The sequence below is a fragment of the Tinamus guttatus genome, unplaced genomic scaffold, assembly GCF_059628265.1.
Source record: "Tinamus guttatus ecotype Peru unplaced genomic scaffold, ASM5962826v1 Tinamus_guttatus_pri_ptg000150l, whole genome shotgun sequence".
Classification (NCBI taxonomy): domain Eukaryota; kingdom Metazoa; phylum Chordata; class Aves; order Tinamiformes; family Tinamidae; genus Tinamus; species Tinamus guttatus.
The window spans coordinates 11806681-11818886 of NW_028288684.1; the positions used below are offsets into that span (position 1 = coordinate 11806681).

Below are 12206 nucleotides of genomic sequence, written 5' to 3' on the forward strand. Positions count from 1 at the left end.
TCTTTTCCATATACACAATCATAGCTATATTTAGCTTTCCAGTGTCATTTCTTCTGTCTAAGAAGAAATCTTAAAAGAACTATTATTGCATTAGTGAGATCAGTTGCAAATAGCTAATTCGTTTACCAGTCTAGGCCGCACATCCTATTCAGATGACCTATTAAATGATTATTATAAAAGGTCTATATTAGTTTCAGAAATTTCCTATCATTTTAACAAATCCACAATGAAAGATCACTTTCTACTCATCCTTTTTTATTTTATTTAGTTTCTAACATACTATTGTGAGGAAAACACTTTATTTCAGGTGATAATATGATTACTGGTTCTTTCTGTATCTATTTCCTGCTTTTATTATTTCATATTACATTATTTTTATTTTCCAAAGGCAGATATGTTTTATCTTTAGATTAGCGAGACAGGTTATAAAGTAGATTTCTCTTTGTTTTTGTAGAAGAATATGTATATTTTATTCCTATTTTTCAGTTACAGCAGTTACATGTATAAGGAGGATCCAGGGTTTGAAAAGACAGACCACAGGAGAATAAAGGGATTCTCTCTAGGAAAGAAATCTTAAAATGTGTAGAATAAAAGACTAAAGAATTCTCAGCTATAAAGGTTGAACCAAGCTTTGAGGGGAAAAGTTCACGTGAAAACTTCCAAATAAATCAAAATCAGAAAACAGTAGAAAAGAAGCAAGTAATGATAATACTGATAAAGCTGGGCTTTACTGGGATAATACTGGTGGCTGGGCTTCTGTGTCCTTCAGCAGCCAAATTTACCCAATTAGTAGCATTAAAGGTTGGCTGGGCAGCAGTTACAAACAATGAAGTTCTGGATATGCCATACTATCATCTGCTAACATGTCAAAAAAACAAGTCAGTGTTTAGTTTGTCTTCTGATTTTCAAAATAACATGCAAGGATAATTAAAGGTTAATTTTCATATTTTCAAAATGTTTACTATATGAAAGTAAAAAGGAATTTGTATTATATCTGTGTATTCCTATAGAATGCACATGCTAAACACAGATGTATATGTTCCGGGTCCACCTCACAGTGGTGACAGACAGAGATCATTGGACAAAAGGAAGAGAAGTGTTAAAACTGAACATTGAAGTCTTGATTTTCCACAGGAGATTCATCTTTAATGGACTGTGGACTGCCTGGATGGCAGAGCCCAGAGGGTGGTGATAAATGGGGCCGAGTCTGGTTGGAGGCCTGTGGCTAGTGGTGTCCCACAAGGGTCAGTCCTTGGTCCCAATGCTGTTCAACTTGTTCATCAATGACTTGGACGAGGGCACAGAGTGCACCCTCAGCAAGTTTGCAGATGACACCAAACTGGGAGGAGTGGCCGACACTCCTGAGGGCTGTGCTGCCATTCAGAGGGACCAGACAGGATGGAGAGTTGGGCAGAGAGGAACCTCATGATGTTCAACAAGGACAAGTGCAGGGTCCTGCACCTGGGGAGGAATAACCTCGGATACCAGATTAGGGGTTGACCTGCTGGAATGCAGCTCTGTGGAGAGGGTTCTGGGAGTCCTGGTTGACAAGTTAATCATGGGTCAGCAATGTGTTTGCGTAGCCAAGGCAGCCAACAGGATCCTGGCTGCATCAGAAGGAGCATTGCCAGCAGGTTGAGGGAGAAGGTCCTCCTCCTCTACTCGGCTCTGGTGAGACCACACCTGGAGTATTGTGTACAGTTCTGGGCTCCCCAGGACAAGAGAAATGTGGAGCTTCTAGAGAGGGTCTAGCAAAGAGTGACGACGATGATTAAGAGACTGGAGCATCTATCCTATGAGGAAAGACTAAGTGAGCTGGGCCCGTTTAGTCTGGAGAAAAGAAGGCTGAGAGGAGATTTGATCAACATGTTCAAGTACCTGAAGGGTGAATATAGGGAGGATGGGGCCAGGCTCTTCTCTGTGGTGGCCGGTGACAGGACGAGGGGTAACGGGTGTAATTTGAAACACAGGAAGTTCCACCTCCATATGAGGAAGAACTTATTTCCTGTGAGGGTGACGGAGCCCTGGAACAGGCTGCCCAGAGAGGTTGTGGAGTCTCCATCTCTGGAGATCTTCCAAACCCACCTGGATGCCACCCTGTGCCCTGTACTCTAGGTGTCCCTGTTTGAGCAGGGGGCTTGGACTAGATGATCTCTAGAGGTCCCTTCCAACCTTAAGCATTCTGTGATTCTGTGATCTGAGAACAGTTCGTCTCCAGCTGTTTGGATTTTGGACATATTCTTTATATCATCAGGTCTTCATTTACTGAGTGCTTTGGAAGTAATGAAGATAATAATGTTGAAGATTTTTAGTCATGGAAGCAATTAAATGTGATCAAATTCATACTAAAGTTTCCTCCTAAAGTTGTAGTGTGGTTAATATTTTATCTGAAGTAGTTGAAACAGACAGTAAACAGTAGTTCATTTCCAACTATGACACATTTGATATATAATAACCATCAGACATTACTTACAGATTTGCATCTTCAATTTAGAAAATGTTACAGAGAGAATTGTAAATTTTACCACAAATCATTATTGTCATCTAGCTCTTAGGCTGTCTTGCATTAGCACTATAGGTATTGCAGTTATTAAAAATGAATGGTGGAGGGCAGCCTCATTTTTCTTATTTTACAGATGTATAAGGTGTATAAGGATGTTCTACCATTGGGACGTACACGATCTAGAGTCTCTGTAGGTCACACCTGTCTCATGGAAACTTTTTGTACTGTTATAAGCTAATTTATCCTCTTGTTAAGCATAGGAAAGAAATTGTGGTCAAGCTGTACATTTATTGTTAAAAGCTACGACTAAAACAGCTTCCATTATAAGCAAGCAAGCAAACAAGCAATTTTTTGGACATTTGAGGCAACATTAAGCATTTTTTATGCACAGCTTGGAATGTCTTTACCTTTTTATCTTTCTGCCCAGTTTTTCTCTGACTTTCAGAGATACTGTAATACTACCCAATTGTTTTCACATTTAATAGGTGTTGTACAAAACGGGGCATATGCTGGCTTTTTTCCTGTACTTGTCCGTATTTGATAAGGTAAAATACTTGCTAGATTGAGAGCTGATGGAAGGACTAGTCTCTTCACTTCCCATAGTTTATGAACAGGCATATTTGTGCCTTTCAGACTGAGTGGGATTACTGGCTTGGGGTTATGGACACATTGTGGGATGCAAGGGAAGAATATTTCAGGATTGTCAAGGACTTCTTATGGGTTCTACAGAGGGGACACCAGAGGCAGAGAAAGAGAGAGCCAGCAGTGATGTCTGTGTGTGTTTCTAGAGGTGCAGCACCTAGGAAGAACAAGGGTCCGGTGACTAGATGAGACTGCACGTCTAAGCCCAGTTACTGGAAGGATCCACAGTATGTGCATGTGTTTATGTGTCTTACATGATAGATTCTGTATTAGCAGCTGGAATGCAGCTGCTGACTCATGTCCATGTGCCAATAACTGGAGAAACTGGGGGTCCAGGGATCAGCGACTGCTGGAGGGATGCAGACTGTACATGTGAATATATATGCTACACAGCATCTTCTCCTAATCAGCCCAAGAGGGGACCAGGATGAGGCTGTTGGTGTTTTTTGTATTTGTGTGAATATTATGTACACTTTCTCTGTGTTGATCTACATGGCCAACCATGTGTATTTGTATGTATATGTTGTACCTGTGAGCTTGTATGCCTGCTGGAAATACATCCTCACTTTTGGTACTGGCTGGGCCTGGCTGCATGGAGCTGCAGAAGGCTTGTCTCTGTTGGGGTACCACATTTGGCCACCCTCCTAAAAATGCCCACCTTTTTAACATAAAGTCTTTTTGTTCCCTTCAGTGTTTTGAACATGTGTCATTTATCCTTGCTGAAATACCATCCAGTCTGTTCAGTGTATGTCATATGTATAACGGCATTGTGAGACGAAGATGTCCTCCTACACTAAAGATCAAACAACTTTATTACGATTTTTATATTTTTGGGGTGTTAGTTGAGAGGAGGCTGGAAAGAATCTTCCACTGCTCTGTGGGCTTGCTTGAATGAATAGCTATTTTTTAAGTGCCTGAACACACGGATTCACATAATAATTAAGTTCCTGCTGTGAAAATTACAATTCAAAGAAAACAATAAGAATTATTTTTGATTAAATACTATATCAGCAATGCAATGCAATGTCTTAATGGTGAAGGAGAAGCAGCTTATGAAGAAGCATATTGCCATTGATATCTTTTCTTTCAAATCTTAGGAAAAAGAATTTATTCTTCTGTTTATCAACCCTAGAAATTCTCATTAATGTGAATAAGGTGATTGTTTTCCCCTGTAGCGTGAGAACAGTCAAACACTTCAAGTGGAATGTCTTTTTATAGGTGACCCACATCCTCTTTTAACCTAGAGCTTGAGCAAAACCTTACTGAACTTAGAGAGTGTGTCCTGAAAGAATTTGGCTTAAAAAAGGTTGCTCCAATATCTTTTCATTTGTTGCCACAACTAATGACCCCTAAAATTGGTCTGAATCTTTGTAGTGAGTTTAATAACTTGTTTTTTACTTCATCTAGCTATGGTCTCTCTATATTGATGAAGACTTACAGTGGCATGATTTTTTCATCACAGGGCATGAAATATAGAATCACAAAATAAAGTAGATTATAAGGAGTCTCTGGAGGTCATCTGATGCAACCACCACTCAAAGCAGGGCTAACTTAGATCATAGCTGAAGAACATAATGGAAAGAGATAAACAAGTTAACTCTATCTGTCAGCTGAATAATTATTTTACCTTATTCACCTTTCATATATGGTGCTTCTTTATATAGAAATGATTCTCGGCTCTTTGGACCACATTCAGTAGAGATGACTGTGAAATAGTTACTTCAGAACCATAGCTCAGGGATATGCAAGTGCAATGTGCTGGTGTACAACATACTGATTGTAATAATTGTATGGGTTTTACACAAATCACATTGCCTTACCCAGTAACTTACTATTGAAAATATATTTATTGATTCCAAGGAATTAAATCTATTTTACTTTATTACTGTGTGGTTTTTTTTATATAATTCTCCTTGTATAAGTTTATTCAAGTTGATTGAATAATGCTAAATCTACAGATAAGAAACCTAGGAAAATTTCAGCAGAAAAAAATCCAAGTGTTCATTTTTCCAAATGCTATTCAAATATGAGGAAAATATACTCTGTAGTTTAGTTCCATAAAACACCTTGTGAAATTCAAAATTATATATTTTTTTTCTCTGAGTAGGTCTGTTTCTTGGCAACAATTTTGTAGTGAGCTGTGCTGTCATATGTCCCTTTCCAGAAAGACACTGTGATATTTATAAATCCATCTAAGAACACAGATAACCCCCACACAAAAGCATATGTCAGGGTACAACTGTCAGTCCTGTCAACCTGCCGTTCTTCGAAGGAGCAGAAAGACACATTTGACTCACCGGTATTTGGCCTTGATTTTTAGATGTCTGAGCCTGGTAGAGCCTGTTTTGTGCTAATATGTTGTACAAATAAATGTTCCTCTGTCAAAAAGCAGTTTGTTGTGGTGAGAGATAGTACCACTCTAGTAGCTGCTACAAATATTAGGGAATGTAAAGTCTTGCAGAATTTGGTACCTTTTGTTTGAAAGGACCTGATAGTGCATTGGGGCTAATACATGATGATTTTGTCCTTTCTGAATGGGACTGCTCCAAGCCTGAAAGGGAGATGGCCCTTACAGAGACACAGATTGTCAGTAAGTAAGAACAGCAAATAGAGTGTCCTTATTCCTCTAAGAAATGGTAGCCTGCAATTATGCAGATAAAATGATCTAAGCCAATGTCCAAAGTCCTGGTCCAGCAGAACACTTATTTAAATGCTTTGCTGTCTTAGGACCTCCGTGTGTCTGGAAATACTTCCACACAGGGACTGCCTCAGATCAGCCACAAGTTCTGCTACAAGCTCAGCACGAAGTCAGGAGCAGCTGCCAGTTAGTCACACTATCCAAGCCCGAAATCCTCCAGGCGGGCGGGCTGGCTGCCTGATGGATTACTTCTGCTTGCCGTTGCTTCGAAAACTGTGTCACCTACTTCTTAGTCTACCCTGGCCTCTTCAGTTCAGGTTCCATGTAAAGCAAGCAGTTTTGTGATATTGAATTTTGAGTCCTCTGAATAGCTAATGTGTGAGTCAATCTGAGATTGTTTTTTTTCTATTATGAGAATATGCTTTTCAGAGAGTGTGAGAACTGTTTATTAAGGTCCGTTTCTCTCTGTGTGTAGTGGGAAGAATGTGTACATGTAGCCAACTGTAGCCACTTCCACTCCTGTAAAATATTATTGTAGCCTATATTTGATAAGGAACTGTAAACTTTTCACAGAATCACAGAATGGTCGAGGTTGGGAGGGACCTCTAGAGATCATCCAGTCCAGGCCCCTTCTCCTTTCTTTACAAAAAGGATTTCATTCAGTTCAGGGAATTCCTGAACTAAAAATTACTGGTTGCTGAGAGAGAATTCTGGAAATGATCATGGCAAAAGCCTTGTGCTTATCAGAAGACACACTACATCTACCTTTGATTTGAACTGGAAAGGCTGTTTGTATGGTACAGGGTGTTACTCTTTACTGGCAGAAAGAAAGAAATACTCACAGACTTTTATTTTTCCTATCCTGCATTTAAATGCAGTCGCCAATGAGCCTTTTCTTTTCACCTGAGAATTTCTTCTGCAGTTTCACCTCCTCATGCAGTTCTTCGTGGCTTACCCTGTCATGAAAGATATCCAGTTTTCCCTGAAGTTTCCTTTCTCTTCTGAATTACGTGCAGGTGTATTATTTTTGAAATATATTTTTTTGACCTTGTAGCAGAGATCTGCAAATACTTTTGTACAGCACCATGCACTTAAGGAGCTTGAAGAATAATTTTAAAATAATTAGCTTTCTTTTTAGCAGTCATAGTTTAAGTCCTAATAGTAGATATGAGTTGGGCAAAAAAAGAAAGAAATTTTTTGTCTTATAATATAATTTCTCAGATTGACTAAAAGATAATAGGGACCTTAATGTGTTCTTTTGGTTTTCAGTATACCAAGAGTATTGGTGAACATGATTTGGTTAAAATTTTAGATTTGAGGAGTTTTTGTATAATGTTTTCAATGTTTCTTGGATTGTAGAGCAGGATTGGCAAAGTTTCTGTACAAAACAGGTTAAAAAATTAGCATTTTTACAAGTAAAAAAAAAGTCATACGTTGGCAATGAGGAGATGTAGGAGGTGACTCTTCTAACATTCAGTACTTAGGAATAAAAATATTAGCAGACATTTCCATTCACTTAATTCAAAAAAAACAAAACATTTTGATGTTGATCATTCTAGTTCCTGTTTGTTTTTAACTCTTCTCTCTGGGTCCAGTCTTGTCTATCAGTTCTTGTTAACTACACTTATGACCTATTTCCTTGTTAAATTATGTCAGAGAATGACTATAGCTTCCTTAAGATGCCCTTCAGATCTTTTTTTTTGTCATTATTGACCCAGCCACTAGCTTTATGGTCACTCTGGTATAAGGTAGTCCCCTCTACCTTACCCTTTCCTTTACCGTGGCCAGATCCAAGTAATGCTACTCTTCCTGCAATATTTTTGGAAGCTTTCTTATCCACATACCAAGAGTTTTATTCTCTTTTCTTCTTCATCATAGCAGGCTTATTTTCTTTTATCACACTGACACCCACATCAACTTTTCTCCTCCTCACTTTTACCACAGCTGCAAAGATCAAATGAATCTTCTCCATGGTAAATTGTTCAATTGCAGCTAGTTCAATCTTCTCCTCTTTATCTAAAAGCTCTTTTAGAGGTCTCTTGCTCCTTTTTACACCTGGTCATGTTTCTTTTCCCATTGTCCCCTCAAATTTTCTGCCCTAGAAATGTCTCCTGCCTTTGTCCATCCCTTCACTGTTCCTTAACTATGGCAGTCTGCTATTTTTTAACTTTTCACAGCTGTCTTCTCTGTGATAGTTTCCAAAGAGCTGTCTTTCCAGATATATGCACAGTGCCTCTAAAATATCTAGTTGTTTGGATTCATTTATATGCTCTCCTTTTATCATTAGCCAAATAGTTAAGAGCAGATAAAGGAACAGTCAGCACAAAGGAAGAGTATGCATTTTATTAAAATGCTTATTTTAAGTATAAACATATAATAAAGTTATGATCTCAAGTATATATGTATGACATATATAAGGCACATAAATGTATAAATATAACTATGACAATAATGCATCCTTGTTTTGCAGCCTTATCTTCCTTTCACATGTTATTAATCATCTTAAATGGTTACAGTTTTGGGAAAGCATCTCTAAGGACCGTGCATACTATAATGCTTGGGAACTATGACTATATGTATAAAACTATGGCTATTATTCTAAGATAAGTTCTCTGGCAGATGTTCTTTTGCTTCAAATTTTTAACAGGAAAGGGTGATATCTCCAAGGAAATCTATTATTATTACCCAAGTAAATGTAATAATTTGATCACAAATTTTCTTTCAAAAGATCTTTTTTCTTCCTTCTACAAAAAAAAATCCCTTAAATTATTACACAGCACTTTTCAACTCAGTGAGGGGAAACCCAGAATAATCTTTTGTAGATGAAATAAAAACCTGAAAACACTTTGTTATGAAAAACATAGTTCACTAAAAAGTAAAATATGACCAATATAATGCTTGTTCTTGATATGAGAAGACACACTCAGGAACACTTTGTGGAAATAGCATCAAGGATACAGCTTTTGGTTGTAGAGAACAAAATAATGAGGCAGGAGAACAATCTTTTAGAACAGTTTGGTATATTTTGTACTTGTATCAGGCATTTATCCATATGGTTTAATAGCAACGCTTACAGTAACTTTCATGATTTCTTAAATCTCAGCACCTAACAGTGGCTTCAGTTTCTTAATGCTCTCATTAGTAGCTCTGTGTAGGTTTGCCTGTGTTTGTCAAAATAATCTACCTTCTTATAGCAGGATCCTGGCTTATAAGGAAATTAAATGTACTACAAATGTAGCATAAATGTAGTACAAATATACTTTCAAATGTACTACATTGAGGCTAATTACTAGCATGGAGTCTTGGTAATTGGCTGTGCTGTCGTTGGAGGGTACTGTTGATCTAAGTTATCTAATGCCTGATGACCAAAATCATTTTAAATTGGCACCAGAAGTTAGGTGGACAAGCCTCTATACAGGCTCTAAAATGGTAAAACACTAAATGCTACATACTCAGCCAAATCAAGTACTTTTCTCTCTATATCTCTTTGGGTACATTGATACTGTGATAAATAGGAAAGCCCCCTTCTTTCTGTAGAAATTTATTTTTGGTCCCCACTTCAGTATTTTCATGGAAGTTCGCAAGGCTTTAAATTCAATTAACTGGCAAAGGAAAATATTTGATATCAAGAGCTATGTATCTTCTTTTATTTTTTCAGCACATCTGTCTTTTTGACATTGTATGGTCTGTGGCTGGTTCCCTTGACATGTACAGAAAACCCATAACCACAAAGGGCATTTCTCCAGTTTCTTGTTCAGTGAAACAACCATGAAAAAAATCTTGAAAGCACTTTCTGCGTGAATTGGATCTGAAAACTTGAAAATATTGAAAAAAAAAAGCCAAAAGAAAAAAAAAAAAAAAAAAAAAAAAAAAAAAAAAAAAAAGCTCTGTGGACATGTACAAGGAAGCACTTTAGGAGAAAGAAAAAAAAGAGTTTTCATTGAATGTATTCCAAAACAATAGAAGGTCTTCTACTATGAGTATACAATCTAATGTATACTCATGTCACCTTTTCAAAAGTAAAACAAAGCCGGTGTTTTTTCTTATGGTTTCAGTCTGGCTTTTACACATGACTGAATCTAACCTAGAGAAGGTTGCAGTAAATGGCTTTTTTGTGATCCTTTAATACTTATTAGTATTATACTTTACTTAGTAAAGGCAGGACAGCAGTGCAACAGTAAGTGGCAAGTTAGTTCTTAAATTTGCATACAAAATAAGTAATCCATCTCTCATAAAATAAGTAATCCATCTCTCATAAGAACAAAACATTGTAAAAAAATGCTTTTTTACTTACTAAAAGCTGACAGCATCCTGTTGTACGAACAATACTAACTCTGCTCTTCATCATGTGCTGAGGGCAGGTATTGACATGAGTAATCATTACCTCACTAACACAGAAAGCACTGCTACTGCAGGAGCACTTTGATTTGGAAATGAACAACAGAATTTAAACATATGTTGTGACAAAAGCAGCAAATCTACTTCTCCCCAAATATCACCAAATTACTGTAGAGATGATGGATTTGAACAGATGTTCTGCAGCCAGATAAGTTTCTGAACCCTTCATGGCCCAGTAGCGTAGACTGTATGAAGGATTTCTGTAGATGTCTTCCAAATAGTACTAAAGTTTGATAGGAAGTCAAGTGATAGCACTATTTGTCCACAGATTTATTTATTTATTTATTTTTTAATCCAATGATGAATAGCCCCGAAGCTTTTGTGATGCTTGTGGAAATGATTTAAGTAGTATCCCCACTGAATGGGGATATCCATTATATCCATTGTCTGTGATGTGTTAAAGAAAGAGCAAAAAAATAAAAGAGGTGCTTAGGTGCATGTTAAAAATCTTAGATGCGTGGGAAGAACTACAGTTAGTGAAATAATGTAGGACTTCACATGTTCTTACAAATTCATGACTACCAAGACATGCTGGAATTTGCCTTACCATAAAAAAAAGCTATCAATTAATTGCCAATGGTGTATTCTGGCCTGCCAGCTAATAAGCCATTTATGTGTTTGAGCAAGTATTTATTGTGTTCTTAAAAATATAGAGATTGACAGACAAAAACATAGTGGGATAATAACTGTGAACTGCATGAGAAAAAGGACTTGGTGAAGTATGGAGTTTTATTAGTAGCTCACTGATTAAATCCCCATTAGATCCTTTGCTATGTCTGTTTTAGTAGCGGCTATTTATCTTGCACAAAATATCTCTTGTTTTGCAGCAGTCTAGTTGCTATGAGTAAGAAAATCCTACCAAGATATAACTATCTGCTTTTGATTTTTTTAATGTTAACGAGCAAAAGAGATTTCCCTATTTGCAAAACTGATTTTCTTGGCAAACACAATTGGTTGTTAAAATATGTGCAGAATAATTCTTCTCTTTGTGATTATTCACCCTGAAAGAAACTTGGATTGCGACTCTGTGTTTTCCAGACCAGTGTAATCTCCATATCTTAGGCAGTTACAGCAGAATTGTTGCTAGAATAGACATGGCATTTCTGTTTGCTGAGGATTTGTTCCAGCTTCTCTTCTCTTCTCTTCTCTTCTCTTCTCTTCTCTTCTCTTCTCTTCTCTTCTCTTCTCTTCTCTTCTCTTCTCTTCTCTTCTCTTCTCTTCTCTTCTCTTCTCTTCTCTTCTCTTCTCTTCTCCTCTCCTCTCCTCTCCTCTCCTCTCCTCTCCTCTCCTCTCCTCTCCTCTCCTCTCCTCTCCTCTCCTCTCCTCCTCCTCTCCTTCTCTTCTTTTTCTTTTGATTAATAAAATGGTTTTAAAAGCCCTTATGTCTTTATCTTCAGCATCTGTACCATTGCAATATCTCTGCGTCTGACAAAGTAGCCTGAAAAAAATAGCCTTGGACCTTGAGGAATTTGGAAGAAAAATGCAAATACAAAACAGATAAAATTACCATATTTGTTCCTTCCATTTTCTTTTCATCAGTTTGAGAAAGTGTGTATCTTATTTTAAAGACTGTGTTAAAACTAATTTCAAAGTATTCCCCTGTAATGTATCTATCTGTGCAGTAAAATGACTAACATTGCAATAATTCTTGATCATCCCAAGGTATAAATATAAAGTTTTTACTTAAAGTGTTAAAGTATAAATAACTATTTACATTGGATTGGGCAACAGAAGAGGCACTGATTGACATGCATCTCGTGATTTTTCAGATGAGGATAGGCATTCACTCAGGATCAGTTCTGGCTGGTGTTGTTGGTGTAAGAATGCCACGTTATTGTCTCTTTGGAAACAACGTCACTCTTGCAAGCAAGTTCGAGTCAGGAAGTCACCCACGTCGCATCAACGTCAGTCCAACCACATACCAGTAAGTTCTGTCAGCCTTTACGTTCTGTTTTTATTGCAGCATGTTTAAAGTAACATGCTCTGTCCTTCGCCTGTGAACATCAGCAGAAGGATACCAGGGCA

General features: G+C 37.4%; 1 protein-coding gene and 1 long non-coding RNA gene across 2 annotated transcripts in view; one reads left to right on the plus strand and one right to left on the minus strand.

The window, feature by feature from the left end:
* GUCY1A2 (guanylate cyclase 1 soluble subunit alpha 2) overlaps positions 1–12206 on the plus strand; it is a 140041-nt gene that overhangs the window by 114387 nt on the left and 13448 nt on the right. Inside the window, exon 7 of the mRNA XM_088522336.1 lies at positions 11951–12105. Within this exon, the coding sequence (XP_088378462.1) occupies positions 11951–12105 (155 nt within the window). The remainder of the gene's footprint in view (positions 1–11950; positions 12106–12206) is intronic.
* The window catches only part of LOC148595149 (uncharacterized), a 91221-nt gene that overhangs the window by 1299 nt on the left and 77716 nt on the right, over positions 1–12206 (minus strand). The gene's annotated exons all lie outside the window — the stretch shown is intronic.